The sequence below is a fragment of the Palaemon carinicauda genome, chromosome 20 (genome assembly GCF_036898095.1).
Source record: "Palaemon carinicauda isolate YSFRI2023 chromosome 20, ASM3689809v2, whole genome shotgun sequence".
NCBI lineage: Eukaryota > Metazoa > Arthropoda > Malacostraca > Decapoda > Palaemonidae > Palaemon > Palaemon carinicauda.
In genome coordinates, this window is record NC_090744.1 from 24091876 (window position 1) to 24115197 (window position 23322).

The following is a 23322-nucleotide window of genomic DNA, read 5'->3' on the forward strand; positions in this document are numbered from 1 at the left end:
TTCACCTAGCTGTTCACTGGAAAAAGGACAAGACGCTAGAAGTGGTCTCGATCCCCATTTCCGAGAAGATGAAGTCATCGCTGACTTGGTGGAAGGACAACATCAACCTCAGAGAGGGTCTGCCCCTGGCTGTTCAGACCCCCAACCACGTTCTCTTCTCGGACGCATCGGACACGGGCTGGGGTGCGACATTAGACGGTCGGGAATGCTCGGGAACTTGGAACTCGAATCAAAGAACGTTACATATCAACTGCAAGGAGCTACTGGCAGTTCATCTGGCCTTGAAAAGCTTCAAGTCCCTCCTTCTAGGCAAGGTGGTGGAGGTGAATTCAGACAACACCACGGCCTTGGCGTACATCTCCAAGCAAGGAGGGACCCATTCTATGACGTTGTACGAGATCGCAAGGGACCTCCTCACCTGGTCAAGAGATCTAAACTTTTCTCTAGTAACGAGGTTCATTCAAGGCAACATGAATGTCATGGCGGATTGCCTCAGTCGGAAGGGTCAAATCATTCCAACAGAATGGACCCTGCACAAGGATGTGTGCAAGAGACTATGGGCCACATGGGGCCAACCTACCATAGATCTCTTTGCAACCTCGATGACCAAGAGGCTCCCAATTTATTGCTCGCCAATCCCGGACCCAGCAGCAGTTCATATAGATGCTTTTCTACTGGATTGGTCCCATCTAGACCTTTATGCATTCCCCCCGTTCAAGATTGTCAACAAGGTACTGCAGAAGTTCGCCTCTCACGAAGGGACAAGGTTGACGTTAGTTGCTCCCCTCTGGCCCGCGACAGAATGGTTCACCGAGGTACTTCAATGGCTGGTGGACGTTCCCAGAACTCTTCCTCTAAGAGTGGACCTTCTACGTCAGCCACACGTAAAGAAGGTACACCCAGGCCTCCACGCTCTTCGTCTGACTGCCTTCAGACTATCGAAAGACTCTCGAGAGCTAGAGGCTTTTCGAAGGAGGCAGCCAGGGCGATTGCTAGAGCAAGGAGGACATCCACTCTTAGAGTCTACCAGTCGAAGTGGGAAGTCTTCCGAAACTGGTGCAAGTCAGTATCTGTATCCTCAACCAGTACCTCTGTAACCCAAATAGCTGACTTCCTATTATACCTGAGGAAGGTAAGATCTCTTTCAGCTCCCACGATCAAAGGTTACAGAAGCATGTTGGCAGCAGTCTTCCGTCACAGAGGCTTAGATCTTTCTAACAACAAAGATCTACAGGACCTCCTTAAGTCTTTTGAGACCTCGAAGAAGCGTCGTTTGGCTACACCGGGTTGGAATTTAGATGTGGTACTAAGATTCCTTATGTCAGAAAGGTTCGAGCCACTACAATCAGCCTCCTTTAAAGATCTCACTTTAAAGACTCTTTTCCTCGTTTGCTTAGCAACAGCTAAAAGAGTCAGTGAGATACACGCCTTCAGCAGGAACATCGGATTTTCATCTGAAACGGCTACATGTTCTTTACAGCTTGGTTTTCTAGCCAAAAACGAGCTACCTTCTCGTCCTTGGCCGAAATCGTTCGATATTCCAAGCCTTTCAAATTTGGTTGGAAATGAACTAGAAAGAGTCTTATGCCCTGTTAGAGCTCTTAAGTTCTATTTAAGACGAACTAAACCTTTACGAGGACAGTCAGAAGCTTTATGGTGTGCTATTAAGAAACCTTCTTTACCTATGTCAAAGAATGCAGTTTCCTATTATATCAGACTGTTGATACGAGAAGCTCATTCCCATCTGAATGAGGAAGACCATGCTTTGCTGAAGGTAAGGACACATGAAGTTAGAGCTGTCGCAACTTCAGTGGCCTTTAAACAAAATAGATCTCTGCAAAGTATAATGGACGCAACCTATTGGAGAAGCAAGTCAGTGTTCGCGTCTTTTTATCTTAAAGATGTCCAGTCTCTTTACGAGAACTGCTACACCCTGGGACCATTCGTAGCAGCGAGTGCAGTAGTGGGTGAGGGCTCAACCACTACATTCCCCTAATTCCATAACCTTTTTTAATCTTTCTCTTGAAATGTTTTTTATTGTTGTTTTTTGGGTTGTCCGGAAGGCTAAGAAGCCTTTCGCATCCTGGTTGATTTGGCGGGTGGTCAAATTCTTTTCTTGAGAAGCGCCTAGATTAGAGGTTTTGATGAGGTCCTTTAGTATGGGTTGCAACCCTTCATACTTCAGCTCCTAGGAGTCGCTCAGCATCCTAAGAGGATCGCGAGGCTCAGTAAGGAAGACGTACTTAAAAAAGGCAGAGTAATTGTTCAAGTCGACTTCCTTACCAGGTACTTATTTATTTTATGTTTGTTATTTTGAATAACTACTAAAATGAAATACAAAATACTTAGCTCATAATAATGTAAACAATTAATGCTGGTCTCTACCCACCCCCCTGGGTGTGAATCAGCTTATATAATCACCGGCTAAGTTTAATATTGAAAAATGTTATTTTTATTAATAAAATAAATTTTTGAATATACTTACCCGGTGATTATATATTAAAGGACCCTCCCTTCCTCCCCAATAGAGACCCAGTGGACCGAGGAGAAAATTGGTTCTGTGTTTACATTGAGTACTGAGTACCTGCTCGACAGATGGCGCTGTTGATGTACACCCAATACCTGCATAGCGATCGCTGGCGTATTTTGAACGTAGAGTTTTTCTGTCGGGCAGCAGAGCTGCAGCTTATATAATCACCGGGTAAGTATATTAAAAAATTTATTTTATTAATAAAAATAACATTTTATTCACGAACCACCATCTGTAAGTTTTTCCTACACAATGTACAAACCCTCGTCCTTTTATTAGGGAGATTATTTTAGTGTGAGCTAGTGACTGTCATTAAAACTTGGATAACGAGTGGTTAGCCAGGGTATGGATAAGGAGCCCTGCCCCCTTCCCCAGCCGGAATAGCTTCACTTTTGATTCGTCAGCTGTTGATTACTCATGTACTCCTAATGCCTTACCAAACTTTTTCATTTTCTTTTCTATTACAGAAAGTGAATATGTTGTTGAACTTGATTTTTGATGTAAAGCAAAATATTCATACTTGCTGGGAAAGGGTGGCCGCAGTCTTTCGTGCGTCTTGTAGGGCACAAGATTGTTCACAATCACCCCCATACTTTGAATATAGGTTGTGGCCTCCTGTGCAGTAACAGACATTTTCCCGAAAGCAAAAGAAGCGAGCTCAACTTTCATAGGGGTCTGTTTTGGCAATGTCCAAGAAGACACCAAAGAAGTGTTTTCCTGCTTTAGTCTTCCTATGGGGTGTAATGGCTCTTGCACCCCTTGTGCATACATACATCCCTGTCTCGGTCCCCAAGGGGTATGCGTCAGGAGATAGGTGACCATCTGCAAGATTTTGAGGTTTTGGTAGTGTGTAGGGTACCCTTAGTGTTCACTGCACCTCTTCGGAACCTGGAAGCTCTTCACTGCACCTCTTCGGAACCTGGAAGCTCTTCACCTGTTACTGTGTAGACTGCTGACGACAGGTTTGAACTAAGGAAGTCTTGGGCTTCCTTAGGTCTTTCAGGTAGGCCCTCTATAACTTTATTGAGGGAGCTAGTAGCTATGACTACTTGTTCCCTGGTTCTCCCATTGTCATCTGTGTTCTCGATGACATCAATGGTACAGTGGTACCCCTAGTGTTGGGGACAATACAATGAAGAAAGGAGAATATATTCAGTTCTACTGAGAAGCTCAATGACTCTCTACCTAAATTGAGAAGTCATCTGAACTTCAAATAGGAAGCAGATCGGAAGGCTTCACTGACATGAAACTTGATTGGTTTTTCAGAGGTTAACTCGCACAGTCAACCTGAAGAACTTGCAAAATGTATGGTGTACTACCTGTGAGTTTGTTACATGCACCTTTACCCTAAAATAAACACCTCTACCATCTTCATTTAAAATAGCCGGTATCTCCCCACCCCATATCTGACTAGAAATGCTAGCAAAAACTGAAAAGAATAAACAAATTAATGACCCTAGGCATCCACTCCACAATCTCCAGGAAACAAGGCAAAGACTGAAATCCCGCAAAAGATTCGCAATACCAGATGGACTAGAACCAATCCGGGCAGTTGCTCACAGGCTAGATAAATGACGGGAAAGTGACCAATGACCATCCAATGAGGCGCTGCTCAGCCCAAACGAAGGTCTGCCCATCAGAACAACCCTCACCTGGAATGACTGGGTTACCGTAAATAGAGCAAGGGTGAAAGTGGCCAAACTAGAGTTGACTACCATAGGGTTGTGGTGGCCTGGTGGTAGTGTCCTTGCCTGGTGATTGCCAAACTGAGGTTCGAGTAACGTTTAAACTTTTTAGTTCCTTTGGTCGCTGCAACCTCACCATCCTTGTGAACTAAGGATTGGGGGTTTTTGGGAGCATATAGGTCTATCTGCTGATTCATCAGCAGCCATTGCATGGCCATCCTTGGTCCTAGCTTGGGTGGAGAGGGGGTTTGGTCACTGATCATATGTAATATGGTCAGTCTCCAGGACATTTTTCTGCTTGATAGGGCAATGTCACTGCCCCTTGCCTCTGCCATTCGTGAGCGGCCTTTAAACCTTTAAAATGGGAAATAGCCACCAACCCTGACCACCCATGTGGGGCAACACTACAAACAATGGAACACATCAGACGAGGGTGCGCACTGGACTCTCATTGCTCAGATCAAGACCTTAGAGAGGCAAATGACAATGTCTCCCTGTGGATTCAACTGGCATGATAAGATATGATGATGATACATGCAGATAACTGTCATGTATTGCTGTATCACTGAGTACCAGAAATGTATTCGTTGATAAGCCATTTAGGAGGTTTTGTAATTGGTGCTAATACAGAATATAACTAAAGCTTTTCTCTTATAAATGAAATTCTTTTTGTTAGCCAGTTACAGCACAAGGACAAACCATTAAGGTTAATCTAGGAAATATGTTTGTGTTTATAAAACTGGGAGCCATTTGAAAATTTTGTATACTTGTTTTGTATGTTTTTTTCTATCTGTTGTCATATACACAACAATGAGGAGTTTTATTGGAATAGTTTTTATACTACTTTGAACAATAATATTGAACTACTCTACTGTATACATAGTAGACAAGCATGTTTCACAATTTTTTTTGTTTTTGTTTTTAAGGTTGTTTGCAGTTCTGTAAGGTCCCTGGATGATGTTATGGTTCATATCGCCCCAGAGAAGTTGAAGAAAATCACGTCGATTACTTATACGCAGTCCAATTTTACCTCCTTCACTTTGGATAGCCTTGCTGATTTACCATCTCTTGAAAGTCTCAGTTTTAATCAAAGGTATTGTAAACTGTATTTAGTATCTTTAATTAGAGTGAAAAAGAAATACAGTGAATCCTCTAGATACAAAAGTTTTTGTATACTTTTCATATACAGAAACTTTCATTTTCCTAAATGATATACATTGCTAAGATTTTTTTTGCCTCATATTACGAAAAATACTCAGGTTATGAAACTAAATTCACTGAAAATTTTAAAATCATGTTACATGTTAAACGGGACTCATTATACAAAAAAATCATGTTAAGAAAGCCACTCCGGAACTAATTAATTTCCTATCTTAACCCTTTTACCCCCAGGCTATTTGGAAATTTCCAACCCTTAACCCCCAGGGGGTTATTTTTTTCCCAGCACATTTTGCAGTATGTTTTTTTTAAATATCTCTAACAGCCTTAATTTTTGTCATAGAGAGGTCAGGTTGGTCTCAATCTCTTGGAAAATGCCTGAATTTTCTCAAAAAATTATCAAAATATGAAAAAAAAAAAAAATTTATAGCATTTTTTTGCAAGGACGTACCGGTACGTCCATGGGGGTAAAGGGATGAGTTTTGTGAAACGTACCAGTACGTCCTTTGGAGGTTAAAGGGTTAATTTCCTATCTTAAGGTATTGTTATAAGGAAAATTATTGAAGGTTCACATACTGTAGGCAATAGATAAGGTGCAGATATACCGTAGTGTATAAATTTTTGTTTTACAGGACACATAAAGAAGGTTTGGTTCTAGAGTTTTTATATTACTCTAGAGATTGATATTTAGTACTGTGAGTTTTGCTGGAAAATTATTGGATTATATGCTATTGCAGGGTATATGAAATGGTAGATATATTGTTAATATAAATGACTGAGTCGAAAGGAAGTGTTGTGGAGGAGGAATTCAAATGCTCACATAGATGTAAGAGGGACTTCCATCAAAATAAAGTTAGAGTAGCTTCATAGAGCTAAGCTATTAGCTGCTGGAGAGATTAAAAGGTTCAAAGATTATATCTAAGGACAGCAGTATTTGTGCATACAAGCAAACATAGGGAGGAGGAATGAAAGAAATGGAAGACAAGATAGCACGCTGGGTTAGATATTCCTGTAGAATACCATGATGAGTGACAAAGGCATAGATGTATGTTCCTGTAGCGGTTAATGCTGTCAGTACCCTTCAACTGAAGTACTGTAGGCATTACTAAGCATCATCCCTTTCTGCGTAGCCTCTTTTAACTTTACCTTTATTATACACCTCAGTTCTGAATGGATTCCCTAGTACCTACAGTGGGCCATATGACCCAAATTCTGAGGCAAAATTATAGATGTTTGTCAGTAATATTTTACCCTAGTTTATTTTAATGATTGTAGGAAAAAGCATTGGAAAGGAAAACGCTGCACTTTTCATATTCTTATAAATTTTATTCTGCAATATATTATTGAATGCAAAAGTTTTATTCAAAAGTGTCTACATTACTGATTTTTTCTCTCGGATCTTGTCACTGATGAATGGGCAAATTGTCTAACATCTAAGTCACGTAAAGTTACTAAAGATATTGTATGAACAGTGTTTAAATTTTATCACTATATCAGTTTTGATTTAATATTGAAATAATGATAACAGTAAACAATTAATCACTGGGAATGAAGGTGCTCATAACAAAGAGTTGATAGAATTGTTGCTCCCGAGGTTACAGGGACTCATCTTCTCATGACTTTTGTATGGTACAAGTTTCAGCTGACTCAAAAGTCCTTACTCATTCATTATTGACTTCTCTTTTAAAACTTTTGAATAAATTTTATTTGCATGCATAATGAAAAATGAAACTTATTATGTATATAGTTGGCCCTCGTTATCCACAAGTATTTCATTTCAGCCCTCCAATGGATAAGGAATACTGTGTATAATAGGAGACCCTAAACACTAAGGGTGTTATTTTGTTGTTATTGCAGTTCTTTTAAATATACCATTTAGGGCTGTAACTGCATGTGACATGTACTGTATACTACTTTCAAAAAGGCAATTTTAAATATTAAACTTAGCCGGTGAATATATAATAGCTGACGTCTCCGGCGGCTCGACAGAAAAACACAAAAACTCGCGAACGATCGCCATGAAGGTTGCGGGTGTGCCCACCAGCGCCAACTATCGGCCAGATACCGCATATACATGTAAACAGCTCCAGTTCTTCTCTGTCGGTCTTGTCGACAAGTTGATTCCATTACTCGCTGTTAACCTGGAGTTTTTCGTCAGTCTTGGTGAAGTACTTCTTTTTGGTTTTGAGCTTTCGCAGTGCAGGTGTTTTTATCTTCAATTTAAACTCTTGAATTCTTTTTTGGATAGATTTAATTGTTGATGACTTTGGATTGTTTTTTGGACTTTCTTTGACTTTTCAAAATGGCTGACCCTTCTCCAATTCCTAAATTTCGTAAATGTAATGCTAGGGATTGTAACAAACGTCTTCCAAAGGCCTCTCTCGACACACATACTGTGTGTTCTAATTGTCGGGGTAAAACCTGTCAATTAGGAGATCGGTGTGATGAGTGCGTGGTACTTTCGGAATTCGACTGGCTAGAGTTTGATAAGTATTCTCGTAAGCTAGAGAGAGATAGGGTGAGGAGAAGTTCCTCTAGATCATTAGAATTTTCCTCCTCCCATGCCCCTGAACCTAATCCTTCCCCAGTAGTAGTTGTGCCTGAACCTTCTACTAGCACTCATGAACCATCAATGCGGGATATGTTACGTGCCATTCAAGCTTTGGGCGAGAGAGTTGAATCTTTAGCTACGGACCGTAATCAACTCATGGCGGATGTAAAAGAGTTAAAGTGTCAGAGTGCCACATTAGAAAATCGTGGGGATAAAGTGATTAGTGTGCAAAGTGTTATCATTGTTGCGACCGAGGGTTCGTCTTTTCGTGCCTGTCGTTCGCCTAGTCCGAGACCTCTTGCAAGCTCCCATGCACCAGGGAGAAGTAATGTCGTAGGACTTATGGGGACGAGAGGCTTTAACCAACGAACAGACGTTCCTTCTATGGTTTCGGGCGTGTCTCGTCAAGACCGCCCCTACCATAAGACGAGCGAGGCGGTTTTCTCCTCGTCATCCGAAGGCTTCTCGCGCAAGAAACCGTGGAGCAAGGTTTCGAGACCCTTAAAGCAGAAGTCAGTCCCTTCAGGACAGGTCCAGCATCCTGGTTGTAGCCATTGGGACAGCTCTGACCCTGTGCAGTCATCGGAAGACTGCTCGCCGCCTAAACAGAAGCGTAACACAGGCTCCGAGAGTCTTAGTGTAGGCAATGTTTTGCAGTCACAGACGTTACCCTCGTCTCGTACCGCACCCACTCCCGTTGATCCTAAATGGGTTGTACTGCAAGATATGCAGAATAAGCTTGCCTCTCTTATGGAGGAGTATACTGCTGAGCAGGTTCACGATGATCCTCGCCGTTTAGCTGATCGAGATCCTGGCCGTCAGCCGCCCAAACGAGCCTTTGCTCGTCCTGTTGACGTTGACGTTACAAAGTCACGTCAGTCACGTGACGTAGAGCCTCACTCGATGCAGTCCCGTGTTGACTTTCAGTCGCTTGTGGACGTTCAGCCGCTGCCGCATGCTCGTGTTGACGTTCAGGACGTTCGCCAACCAGCTAAGTTGACTTGTTTTGACGTTGAGCGTCAAGCACCGCAGTCAAGAGTTGTTTTAACTGCTCAATCTAGGCAGTCAAGGCAGTCTCGAGTTGACGTCGAGCGTCCTCCCGCTCCTGTTGTTGTTGCTAGTCAGTCCGTTAAGCAGTTACATGACGTAGCGTCCTGGACTGCTACTGATGCTCCTGTGCGTGTGGACTCTGCTTGTCAAGCATTGCCACCAAGGCAGGTCTCTCCCTTGCTTGAGACTCGTCAGTTGTCGGACGAGGTTCCTTCAGATGAGGACGTTGCTGACCCTCATCCTAATGATAATCCTTTGGACGTTTTGTCAGATGTAGAAGAACCTAAGGCTGTTCAACCTTCGATGGATTTTAAGAAGATCATGATGATTTTCAAGGATCTTTTTCCAGATCATTTTGTTGCTGTTGCTCCTCGTTCGCCTCCGTCTGAGTTTGCTCTAGGCTTAGCTGCTACCAAGCCTGCCTTTACTAAGCTAGTGCTTTCTCGCTCTTCTAAGAGGGCTTTACGTCTTCTAGGCGACTGGTTGGATACAAGGAGGAGTTTGGGGAAGACGGCCTTTGCCTTCCCACCTTTTAAGCTTGCTTCTAGATCGAGCGTCTGGTATGACACGGGAGAAGTTCTCGGCTTGGGAGTCCCTGCCTCTGCCCAGGGTGACTTCTCAAGCCTCGTAGACTCTCCCCGTCGCCTGGCCATGAGACGCTCGAAGATTTGTTGGTCCTCCTCGGACCTTGACCATCTACTTAAAGGCGTATACAGGGCCTTTGAAGTTTTTAACTTTCTTGATTGGTCTTTAGGAGCTTTAAGTAGGAAGATCTCGTCTGCTGACCAAGATGTATCCTTACTTATCATGTCCTGTATGGACAAAGCCATCTGCGATGGCTCCAATGAGCTCGCCTCCACCTTTACGTCGAGAGTCTTGAAGAAGAGAGAAACCCTTTGCTCTTTCCTTTCAGCAGGAGTTACTCCCTGTCAGAGATCGGAACTGCTTTTTGCTCCCTTATCGGCTGCCTTGTTTCCACAACAGCTGATTAAGGACACAGCTGCTTCGCTTGTGCAGAAGGACACACATGACCTGATGGCGTCCTCTGCTCGCAAGGGTGCTCCTTCTTCATCCTTTGTTGTGAGACCCAGAATCGAGACTCCTGCGTCTAGATTTATCCCGCCCTTTCGTGGCAGAGCTCCCAGCAGGGGAGGCTCTCGTGCCGAGGGAAAGAGAGGTAAGAAGAGAGGAGCCAAGTCCTCCCGTGGCAGAGTCTGACTGCCCACGGCCTCAGATAGCGGTAGGGGCCAGATTGAACAGCTTCTGGCAGGCCTGGGAGAAGAGGGGTGCAGACCAAGAGTCTGTTCTGTTGCTCAAAGAGGGGTACAAAATACCGTTTGTATGCAAACCTCCTCTAGTAACAACTCCCATAGACCTCTCTCCCAGGTATCGAGAGGAGTCAAAGAGACAAGCCCTACATCAAGAAGTGTCTCTGTTGCTAGAGAAGGGAGCGGTGGTGAAAGTCTCGGACCTTCAATCACCGGGGTTTTACAACCGTCTCTTCCTAGTCCCAAAGCATACAGGAGGTTGGAGGCCAGTGCTAGACGTCAGTGCGCTCAACGTTTTTGTTACGAAAACAAAATTTACGATGGAGACCACGAAGTCCGTCTTAGCAGCGGTCAGAGAGGGAGACTGGATGGTCTCTCTCGACCTGCGAGATGCGTACTTCCACATTCCTATACACCCGGATCCCCAACCGTTTCTGAGGTTTGTTTACAGGAATGTGGTGTACCAGTTTCGAGCACTGTGCTTCGGCCTCAGTCCTGCTCCTCTCGTGTTTACGAGGCTCATGAGGAATGTGGCAAAATTCCTTCATCTATCGGGAATCCGAGCCTCCCTGTACTTGGACGACTGGCTTCTCAGAGCATCGTCCAGTCATCGCTGTCTGCAGGATCTACATTGGACGTTGGGTCTGGCCAAGGAGTTGGGACTTTTGGTCAACTTAGAAAAGTCCCAACTGATCCCATCCCAGACTATTCTATATTTGGGGATGGAGATTCGCAGTCTAGTTTTTCGGGCTTTTCCGTCTGCCACCCGAATAGAACAAGCCCTGCTCAAAGTCCAACTAATGCTGAAAAGAGAACGTTGTTCAGTAAGGAGTTGGATGAGTCTCGTAGGGACTCTCTCATCCCTGGAGCAGTTTGTCTCACTAGGGAGACTGCACCTTCGGCCTCTCCAGTTCCATTTAGCCTCTCACTGGAACAAGGGCAAGACTTTAGAGACGGTATCAATCCCGGTCTCCGAACCAGTAAAAGCATGCCTGAACTGGTGGGACAGCAATATCAGTCTGAGAGAGGGCCTGTCCCTAGCAGTCAAGAACCCAAACCACGTGTTGTTCTCAGACGCGTCGGATTTGGGTTGGGGTGCGACCCTGGACGGTCGGGAATGCTCGGGTCTGTGGACCTCAGTTCAGAAGAGCATGCACATCAACGGCAAGGAGCTATTAGCAGTCCACTTGGCCTTGATGAATTTCGAGAGCATTCTTCGAAACAAAGTGGTAGAGGTCAATTCAGACAACACCACAGCTTTGGCGTACATCTCCAAGCAAGGAGGCACTCACTCCCACACGCTGTACGTGATCGCAAGGGACCTCCTCATATGGTCAAAAAATCGAGGCATCTCCCTGTTGACAAGATTCATCCAGGGGGACTTGAACGTCTTGGCAGACTGTCTCAGTCGGAGGGGTCAGGTGATACCCACGGAATGGACCCTCCACAAGGACGTGTGCAAGAGTCTTTGGGCGACTTGGGGTCAACCCACCATAGACCTCTTTGCCACCTCGTTGACCAAAAGGCTCCCAATCTATTGCTCACCAGTCCCAGATCCAGAGGCGATCCACATAGACGCGTTTCTACTGGACTGGTCTCACCTGGACTTGTATGCATTCCCACCATTCAAGATAGTCAACAAGGTACTGCAGAAGTTCACCTCTCACGAAGGGACAAGGTTGACGTTGGTTGCTCCCCTCTGGCCCGCGAGAGAGTGGTTCACCGAGGTACTTCAATGGCTGGTAGACATTCCAAGGAGTCTTCCTCTAAGGGTAGATCTCTTACGTCAGCCCCACGTAAAGGATGTTCATCAAAGCCTCCCCGCGCTTCGTCTGACTGCCTTCAGACTATCGAAAGACTCTCAAGAGCTCGAGGCTTTTCGAAGGAGGCAGCCAGTGCGATTGCGAGAGCTAGGAGAGCTTCTACCATCAAAGTATACCAGTTGAAGTGGGAAGTCTTTCGAGACTGGTGCAAGTCAGCATCTGTGTCCTCTTCCAGTACCTCTGTAGCCCAAATCGCAGATTTTCTATTACATCTGAGAAATGTTCGCTCCCTCTCAGCACCCACTATTAAGGGCTACAGGAGCATGTTGGCTTCGGTCTTTCGACATAGAGGCTTAGATCTTTCCGACAATAAAGATCTCCAAGATCTCCTTAAGTCTTTCGAGACCTCTAAGGAACGTCGTATGGCAACTCCTGGAGGGAACTTAGACGTGGTCCTAAGGTTCCTGATGTCAGACAGGTTTGAGCCATTACATTCAGCCTCCCTGAAGGATCTCACCCTCAAGACGCTTTTCCTAGTGTGCTTGGCTTCGGCTAAAAGGGTCAGTGAAATTCATGCCTTCAGTAAGAACATCGGCTTTTCCACATAAAGCCACATGTTCACTTCAACTTGGTTTCCTGGCCAAAAATGAACTGCCTTCTCGTCCTTAGCCTAAGTCATTTGATATACCTTACCTGTCAGAGATCGTAGGCAACGAACTTGAAAGAGTACTGTGTCCAGTTAGAGCTCTTAAGTTCTACTTAGCTCGTACTAAGTCCTTACGAGGTGGATCTGAGGCCTTATGGTGCTCAGTTAAGAAGCCATCATTACCTATGTCAAAGAATGCTTGGTCATATTTTATCAGATTTTTAATCCGAGAGGCTCATTCTCACTTGAATGAAACAGACCGATGCTTGCTTAAAGTTAAGACACACGAAGTAAGAGCTATAGCAACTTCCGTGGCCTTTAAGCAAAATAGATCTCTGCGAAGTATTATGGACGCGACCTTTTGGAGAAGCAAGTCGGTATTCGCGTCATTTTACTTAAAAGATGTCCAGACTCTTTATGAGGACTGCTACACACTGGGTCCATTCGTTGCAGCGAGTGCAGTAGTGGGTGAGGGTTCTACCACTACATTCCCTTAATTCCAATATCCTTTTAATCTGTCTCTTGAAATGTTTTTAATCTTGTTTTTGGGTTGTACGGAAGGCTAAGAAGCCTTTCGCATCCTGGTTGATTTGGCGGGTGGTCAAATGTCATTTCTTGAGAGCGCCCAGATTAGGGGTTTGATGAGGTCCTGTTGTATGGGTTGCCGCCCTTGATACTTCAGCTCCTGGGAGTCTTTCAGCATCCTAAGAGGATGGCTGGGCTTCGTGAGGAAGACAGACTAACAAGGCAGAGTAATCATCAAAGTCAACTTCCTTACCAGGTACCTATACATATTTGGGTTTTGTTATGATATAACTGTCAAAAACTCTAAGCATATACGCCGTAAACTGTATTAATACTGGTCTCTACCCACCACCATGGGTGTGAATCAGCTATTATATATTCACCGGCTAAGTTTAATATTTAAAAATGATATTTTGATTATAAAATAAATTTTTGAATATACTTACCCGGTGAATATATAAATTAAAGGCCCCCCCTTCCTCCCCGATAGAGACCCAGCAGGATGAGAAGAACTGGAGCTGTTTACATGTATATGCGGTATCTGGCCGATAGTTGGCGCTGGTGGGCACACCCGCAACCTTCATGGCGATCGCTCGCGAGTTTTTGTGTTTTTCTGTCGAGCCGCCGGAGATGTCAGCTATTATATATTCACCGGGTAAATATATTCAAAAATTTATTTTATAATCAAAATATCATTGTACAGTACTGTATTAATACAGTAATACAAAATAGTACAGTCAGACCTCGATTATCGCGATGGTTAGATAATTTTTTACCACAGAAAATGGATACAACTGTACAGAGAGTTAGGATAGTGGCGCTGAGCGCTCCCAGTGTAAAGGAGCGCGGGCTATTTGAAATCATTGCCCAGCTTGAATTTTATTGCAATTTGTATGAGCATTTTTATTTATTAGGTATTGCATTGTTCTTGGCCATCCCAATGCTGATCCCAATTATTAGAAATCAAATTCTTAATGTTGGGTAAACAATAACCCAATTTTTTTTTTTTTATTTTTTTTTTTTTTTTTTTTTTTTTTCCCGTTAGGCCGCGAAAAACCAAAACCACAAAGTAAGAAACCCCGATTAATGAGGTCTGACTGTATATACATTTAAAGTTTAATACATTACTAACAATCTCTCTCTCTCTCTCTCTCTCTCTCTCTCTCTCTCTCTCTCTCTCTCTCTCTCTCTCTCTCTCTCTCTCTCTCTCTCTCTCTCTCTCTCTCAGTTGTGCTATATATATAAGAATTTGAATTTCCATTTCAGCTTTGTTGCAGAATGGCTGCCGCCCAAAGCCCCTTCTGTACCCAAAGTGACATCTTTGATTCTTATTGATTGCTGGAATGACTATGATCTACTCAGCCCAAAGAGAAATCCGTCGTTAAGATTTAAAAATGACGTGAGTTTAATTTTCATTTGTTCAGCATTTGAATATATTGTATAAGTAACTTGAAATTACTTTTACCATTTTTGTATTCCAACTTTTGGTACTTGATTAATCAACTAAATATGAACAAAACTGGTAGTTACGTTGCAGTTTTTGTATAGTTCTACTGGAGAAAACTATTCTTTTCATGTGCTCAATGCTTTATTTATATAAAGATTATATATATAATTCTGGACATCCTATTTTTAAATATTTAACTTAGCCGGTGAATATATAATAGCTGCAACTCTGCGGCTCGACAGAAAACACACTCAAAAAACTCGCGAGCGATCGCTATGAAGGTTGCGGGTGTGCCCACCAGCGCCAACTGTTGGCCAGATACCACTCTTGCATGTAAACAAACCCTTCAATTCTTCTCTGTCGACGTTGACGACAAGACGTATCAATACTCGCTGTAGAACCTGGAGTTTTCTCAACATATTTGGTGAAGTACTTCATTTTGGTTTGAGCTTTCGCAGTGCAGGTGTTTTATCTTCATCTTAAATCTTGAACTCGTTTTTGGATAGATTTAATTTTTGATGACAAGAGAGAGTATGGACTTTCTTTGACTTTTAAATGGCCGACCCTTCCCTTAGACGGAAGTGTGTTTTAGGCTTTTAGCAATTATCTTATCACGTTATAAATTAATTATAGATTTTCCTCTATATATTTTATATCTCAACCGCCTTTATTAGGCCTCTTCGATTAGCTTTCCATTTATAATAAACATCAAAATAAATTTTAATGATTTGTTTATATGCGACCTTTCCTGAGAGTAGGCGGTCCTAACTTGGAAACCGAAGTTAAACAACGTTGAGCCCTTTTCAATCGTAAATAACTTTTACAGATACTACCGCTAGAGAGTTATGGGGTCTTTTGACTGGCCAGATAGTACTACATTGGATCCTTCTCTCTGGTTACGGTTCATTTTCCCTTTGCCTACATACACACTGAATAGTCTGGCATATTCTTTACATATTCTCCTCTATCCTCATACACCTGACAACACAGATTACCAAACAATTCTTCATCACCCAAGGGGTTACTGCACTGTAATTGTTCAGTGCCACTTTCCTCTTGGTAAGGGTAGAAGAGACTCTTTAGCTATGGTAAGCAGCTCTTCTAGGAGAAGGACACTCCAAAATCAAACCACTGTTCACTAGTCTTGGGTAGTGCCATAGCCTCTGTACCATGGCCTTTCACTGTCTTGGGTTAGAGTTCTCTTGCTTGAGGGTACACTCGAGCACACTCTCCTATCTTATTTCTCTTCCTCTTGTTTTGTTAAAGTTTTTATAGTTTATATAGGAGATATTTATTGTTGTTACTCTTCTTAGAATATTTTATTTTCCTTTTTTCCTTTCCGCACTGAGCTATTTTCCCTGTTGGAGCCCCTGGGCTTATAGCATACTGCTTTTCCAACTAGGGTTGTAGCTTAGTAAGTAATAATAATAATAATAATAATACAGAGCTAATGATTTAAAACTTATTAAATGAAATATTTTTAGTAAATATTTTATGATAGTTTTTTTTTTCTTTGAATAGTCTTCGTACTGTTTCAAAGATGAACTAACGTTTAGTTTATTTATGCTACGCAGTTTGCGTTCTATCGTTACGATAGAGAGAGAGAGTATCACGGTTTCACTTTGCAGAAAGAGTAAATCGATTCTGACGTTTTGTTCTTTTTTCTTTCAAAGCTTAAATGTTTTAAAGACGATTTTAAAGGAACTTTTAATTGAAAGACCTTTCAGTTTTTTTCCTTTGGTCAAATAACCTGTTTATTGACGAAAGGTAAGTGGGCTCTTCTCTTCGGTGCGAAATCAAGAGAGAGAGAGAGAGAGAGATAGAGACGGAGAGAGAGAGAGAGAGATAGAGACGGAGAGAGAGAGAGGAGAGAGAACGTTCCGATCTTTATCTCGTCCCAAGCGAGTAACGTTGTTCTCGAGTTACTCTCGTCCCTAGTCTCTGTACGGGGAGAAAGGATAAAACGTTTTTAGTTTTTATTCTCGTCCCAAGGCACTGTACGGTGAGAGATTGAAAACGTAGTTTTGAATGAACTAGTGTTTAGTCTCTTCCCCAGCCACTGATTTTTTTATCTTAAAATATGTTTACTGTTTTTTGCTGGTATTAATGTGCTTACATTATACGACTGATTTCGCAATTACAACCTTTTGATGAGGGTAGAATTGCGTGCTTCAGGTAGAAATCAGTTTTATTCATACCTAATGTGAATTGTTAAAAAATTCGATTTCAGTGAAATAAGTGCAAAACAGAAAATCGTAGTGATAAAGTGATATTGCGCAAAGTGTTGCGACCGAGGGTTCGTCTGTTCGTGCCTGTCGTTCGCCTAGTCCGGGACCTCTTGCAAGCTCCCAAGCCCAGGGGAGAAGTAATGTCGTACGACTTACGGGTTCGAGAGGCCTTGATCAGCGAACAGACGTTCCCTCTATGGTATCAGGCATATCTTACCAAGATCACCCCTACCATAAGGCGAGAGAGACGATTTTCTCCTCGTCATCCGAAGGCTTTTCGCATAAGAAACCGTGGAACAAGGTTTCGAGGCCCTTTAAGAGAAAGTCAGTCCTTTCAGGACAGGTCCAGCGTCCTGGTTTTAACTATTAGGACAGCTCTGACCCTATGCAGTCATCGGAAGACTGCTCGCCGCCTAACAAAAGCGTAACACAGACTCCGAGAGTCTTTTTGTAGGCAAGGTTTTGCGGTCACAGACGTTACCCTCGTCTCTTACCGCAACCATTCCCGTTGATCCTAAATGGGTTGTACGGCAAGACATGCAAAATAAGCTTGCCTCCCTTATGGAAAACTATTCTGCCGATAAGTCCGTTGAGCCTAGCCGTTTATCTCATCGAGATCCTGGCCTTCAGCCACCCTAACGTTCCTTTGTGCGTCCTGTTGACGTTGGCGTAGCCAAGTCACGTCAGTCAGGTTGTTTAGAACCACACTCGATGCGGTCTCGTGTGGATTTTCAGCCACATTTGGACGTTAGGCCACTTGCTGATGCTCCTGTTGACGTTCAGGACGTTCGCCAACAATCGGAGTTGACTTGTTTTGACGCTGAGCGTCAACCTCCGCATTCTAGAGTTGTTTTGACTGCTCAGTCTAGGCGGTCAAAGCAGTCACGAGTGGACGCTGTGCGTCCTCACGCACCTGTTGTTGTTGACAGTTCACAGACTGTCAAGCAGTTACATGACGTTGCGTCCTTGTCCGCTACTAATGCACCAGTGCGTGTGGACTCTGCTTGTAAAGCATTGCCACCGCGGTAGGTCTCTCCCTTGCTTGAGACTCGGCTATTATCGGACAAGGTTCCTTCAGATGAGGAAGTTGCTGTTCCCCCTCCTACTGATATTCCCTTGAGGACTCTGTCAGACGGAGAGGAGCCTAAAGCTGCTTAGCCCTCTATGGACTTTAAATAAATCATGCTGATTTTTAAGGATCTTTGTCCGGATCTTTTTGTAACTGCTGCTCCTCGTTCGCCTAAACGTCAGAGCTTACACTAGGCCTAGCTACTTCGAAGCCGTTGTTTTATAAGCTAGTGCTCTCTCGCCCTTCTAAGAGAGCTTTACGTTTGCTAGGCGACTGGTTTATCACCAGGAGGAGTTTGGGGGAGACAGCCTTTGCTTTCCCTTCTTTTAAACTGGCTTATAGAGCGAGAGTCTGATATGACACGAGAGAAGTTCTCGGCTTGGGAGTTCCTGGCTCTGCCCAGATAGACTTCTCAAACCTCATAGACTCTCCCTGGCGCCTGGCCATGAGACGCTCCAAGATTTTACAGGTCGACTTCACAGCTATTTTCGAGCCTTTGAAGTTTTGCTGTACAATTATGTCATGCATAAACAAGGCTTTCAGGGATGGCTCCAATGATCTGACAGCCACGTTCTCTGCAGGAACAAGTCCCTCAGGGATGGCTCCAATGATTTGGCAGCCATGTTCACTGCAGGAGTACGTAAGAGGCAAGTGCGCTCAATGTGTTCATTGTCAAGACAAACTTCACGATGAAGTCTACCAGGCTGTCTTGACAGCATTTATGGAAGGCGACTGGATGGTCTCTCTCGACCTTCAGGAGGCATACTTCCACATTCCTATACACCCGGATTCCCAACCGTTTCTGAGGTTTGTTTACAGGAATGTGGGGTACCAGTTTCAAGCCCTGTGCTTTGGCCTCAGTCCTGCTCCTCTCGTGTTTACGAGGCTCATGAGGAATGTGGCAAAATCCCTCCATCTATCGGGGATCCGAGCCTCCCTGTACTTGGACGACTGGCTTCTCAGAGCATCGTCCAGTCTTCGCTGTCTGCAGGATCTACATTGGACGTTGAGTTTGGCCAGGGAGTTGGGACTTTTGGTCAACCTAAAAGTCCCAACTGATCCCATCCCAGATTATTCTATATTTGGGGATGGAGATTTGCAGTCAAGCCCTGCTCGAAGTCCAACTAATGCTGAAACGAAACGTTTATTCAGTCAGGAGTTGGAACAGTCTCGTAGGGACTCTCTCATCCCTGGAGCAGTTTGTCTCACTAGTGAGACTACACCTTCTGCCTCTCCGGTTCCATCTAGCCTCTCACTGGAACTAGGACAAGACATTAGAGACGGTATCATTCCCAGTCTCCGAACCAGTAAAGGCATGCCTGAAATGGTGAGACAGCAATATCAGTCTGAGAGAGGGACTATCCCTAGCAGTCAAGAACCCAAACCACGTGTTGTCCTCAGATGCGTCGGATTTGGGTTGGGGTGCGACCCTGGACGGTCGGGAATGCTCGGGTCTGTGGACCTCAAGTCAGAAGAGCAGGCACATCAACGGCAAGGAGCTATTAGCAGTCCACTTGGCCTTGATGATATTAGAAAGCTTCTTCGAAACTTAGTGGTAGAGGCAACTCAGACAACACCACAACTTTGGCGTACATCTCCAAGCAAGGAGGCACACACTCCCACACGCTGCTCGAGATCGCAAGGGACCTTCTCTTATGGTCAAGAATTCGAGGCATCTCCCTGTTGACGAGATTCATCCAGGGGGACTTGAACGTCTTGGCAGACTGTCTCAGTCGGAGGGGTCAGGTGATACCCACGGAATGGACCCTCCACAAGGACGTGGGCAAGAGTCTTTGGGCTACTTGGGGTCAACCCACCATAGACCTCTTTGCCTCCTCGTTGACCAAAAGGTTACCAATCTATTGCTCTCCAGTCCTAGATACAGAAGCAATCTACATAGACGCGTTTCTACTGGATTGGTCTTTTCTGGACTTATATGCATTCCCACCATTCAAGATAGTCAACAAGGTACTGCAGAAGTTCGCCTCTCACGAAGGGACAAGGTTGACGTTGGTTGCTACCCTCTGGCCCGCGAGAGAGTGGTGCACCGAGGTACTTCAATGGCTGGTAGACTTTCCAAGAAGTCTTCCTCTAACGGTAGATCTGTTACGTCAGCCCCACGTAAAGAATGTCCATCAAAGCCTCCCCGCTCTTCGTCTGACTTCCTTCAGAAGATCGAAAGACTCTCAAGAGCTAGAGGCTTTTCGAAGGAGGCAGCCAGTGCGATTGCAAGAGCTAGGAGAGCTTCTACCATTAGAGTATACCAGTCGAAGTGGGAAGTCTTTCGAGACTGGTGCAAGGTGCAAGTCAGCATCTGTGTCCTCGTCCAGTACCTCTGTAGCCCAAATCGCAGATTTTCTTTTACATCTGAGAAAGGTTCACTCCCTTTCAGCTCCCACGATTAAGGGCTACAGAAGCATGTTGGCTTCAGTCTTTCGACATAGAGGCTTAGATCTTTCCAACAATAAAGATCTCCAAGATCTCCTTAAGTCTTTCGAGACCTCTAAGGAACGTCGTTTGGCAACTCCTGGATGGAACTTAGACGTGGTCCTAAGGTTCCTCATGTCAGACAGGTTTGAGCCATTACATTCAGCCTCCCTGAAGGATCTCACCCTCAAGACACTTTTCCTAGTGTGCTTGGCTTCGGCTAAAAGGGTCAGTGAACTTCATGCCTTCAGTAAGAACATCGGCTTTTCTACAGAAAAAAGCCCCTTGTTCACTTCAACTTGGTTTCCTGGCCAAAAATGAACTGCCTTCTCGTCCTTGGCCTAAATCTTTTGATATTCCTTGCTTATCAGAGATCGTAGGCAACGAACTGGAAAGAGTATTATGTCCTGTTAGAGCTCTTAAGTTCGATTTAGCTCGTACTAAGTCATTACTAGGGAAATCTGAGGCATTATGGTGCTCAGTTAAGAAACCTTCATTGCCTATGTCAAAGAATGCTTTGTCATATTTTATCAGATTTTTTTAATACGAGAAGCTCATTCTCACTTGAATGAGAAAGACCGATGTTTGCTTAAGGTTAAGACGCACGAAGTTAGAGATATAGCAACCTCCGTGGCCTTCAAGCAAAATAAATCTCTGCAAAGTATTATGGACGCGACTTTTTGGGGAAGCAAGTCAGTGTTCGCCTCATTTTACTTAAAAGATGTCCAGACTCTTTACGAGGACTGCTACACACTGGGTCCATTCGTTGCAGCGAGTGCAGTAGTGGGTGAGGGTTCTACCACTACACTTCCCTAATTCCAATATCCTTTTAATCTGTCTCTTGAAATGTTTTTAATATTGTTTTATGGGTTGTTCGGAAGGCTAAGAAGCCTTTCGCATCCTGGTTGATTTGGCGGGTGGTCAAAGTCATTTCTTGAGAGCGCCCAGATTAGGGGTTTGATGAGGTCCTGTTGTATGGGTTGCAACCCTTGATACTTCAGCTCCTGGGAGTCTTTCAGCATCCTAAGAGGATGGCTGGGCTCCGTGAGGAAGACAGACTTACAAGGCAGAGTAATCGTCTAAGTCAACTTCCTTACCAGGTACCTATATATTTTGGTTTTGTTATATTGATAACTGTCAAAATGAAAAAACTCTTAGCTTATACTCTGTAAACTTAATTAACTCTGGTCTCTACCCACCGCCTTGGGTGTGAATCAGCTATTATATATTCACCGGCTAAGTTAAATATTTAAAAATGATATTTTAATTATAAAATAAATTTTTGAATATACTTACCCGGTGAATATATAAATTAAATGACCCTCCCTTCCTCCCTAATAGAGACGCAGCGGGACGAGAAGAATTGAAGGGTTTGTTTACATGCAAGAGTGGTATCTAGCCGACAGTTGGCGCTGGTGGGCACACCCGCAACCTTCATAGCGATCGCTCGCGAGTTTTTTGAGTGTGTTTTCTGTCGAGCCGCAGAGTTGCAGCTATTATATATTCACCGGGTAAGTATATTCAAAAATTTATTTTATAATTAAAATATCATGTTTCTTGCAATAAAACACAAAACACGCAAGGTTTAAGTTTAAAGGTCGCTCATGAATAGCATAGGCAAGGGATAGTGACAATGCTCTAGCAGGACAATGCCCTAGAGACTGACCTGTATATACAGTCAAGCCTCATCATTCGCAATAGTTAGGTTACAGACACAGTCGCGATAAGCGAAAGTCGCGAATAAATATTACAGTAGGGTGGGCTAGCTCCTAACCTAAACAGTCACTGCCCCCCTTGCCACAAGCGGGTGCGCAAGCTGATGATTAACACAGCAAATACTACCTAATAGTTTTAATTTGGTTTCTACAACAGTTTATAATCATATGTACAGTGTAAAGAACATTTGCACTCGGGTACACTACGTACTGGACACAGTAAGGTTACAGTACAGTAATGTGCTAAGGTAAAGTTTACTGAGTCTTCATCATCCCCTTACTGTTCTGTATAGCAAAACTTGTTCCTATCTAGTAATACTGTACAGTAATCCAATACTCACTGATGCTGTAGTGTATATTACTGTAATGAATTATATGTACAATAATATTACTACAGTACAGCTTAGCTGTACTTGCTGTAAATGTTTGGTGTTTTCGTTCAAACGACTGGACTAGCCAACGCTGCTAGCATGACTCAACTTCTTATGTGTTTTGTCTCCTGCGCAGTATGTTACTGTAGATCTATACTTTCTGAAAGAGAAATAAATTTTGTTTTATGAACTAAAACCTTAAATATCCCGATAATAATTGTTTCTTTTAAATAATTAAACAAAATCTGTGCATTCGATTACTTTTCAACAGCTGATCTCTCTCTCTCTCTCTCTCTCTCTCTCTCTCTCTCTCTCTCTCTCTCTCTCTCTCTCTCTCTCTCTCTCTCTCCACACTTGTTAGGCTATTACTCTGATGGGTTACTGGTGACTGCACTAGTGTTGGAGTTTTTACGGCTCAAATATCAGCTGTAATGTTTTTTTGTTTGTTTTGTTTCCAAACTAATATTCAACATTCTTATTTGTTTTTATTTTGCAGATGTTTGATGGTTTGCAGTCTTTGGAACATCTGTACTTAGTCAATTGTTATGTCTCTAATATGACAGCGGAGCCTTTTGTTAATTTGACATCCCTAGAGAAACTTCACATAACCGGTGGTATGTCATCAATTAGATCCCAGTAATTTTTAGTTAAGCTCTTTCTCAATTTCCATCTTTAAAGTGTATAAACGAAACCAAGTGAAGTTTGCACTGTATCATAGATTTTTCTGCAATTTGTTTCTCTTTAGCTTTTTGGTTTTGTCAGCAATACAGTTTTGTTGATTAAGTGGAAAACATTGTTAGATTTTTTCACCTGGAAAATTATTAAAGGACGAAACATCATGTGCATTTAGTTCCCTTTTTCATGTATGTACTAATTAGACATACCTTGG

General features: G+C 43.4%; 1 protein-coding gene across 2 annotated transcripts in view; it reads left to right on the top strand.

Moving 5' to 3' along the window:
- The window catches only part of LOC137659466 (protein singed wings 2-like), an 86756-nt gene that overhangs the window by 49943 nt on the left and 13491 nt on the right, over positions 1–23322 (top strand). For both annotated transcript variants that reach the window (XM_068394356.1, XM_068394357.1), the window contains exons 4-6: positions 5142–5308; positions 14443–14575; positions 22930–23047. In XM_068394356.1, the coding sequence (XP_068250457.1) occupies positions 5142–5308; positions 14443–14575; positions 22930–23047 (418 nt within the window). The remainder of the gene's footprint in view (positions 1–5141; positions 5309–14442; positions 14576–22929; positions 23048–23322) is intronic.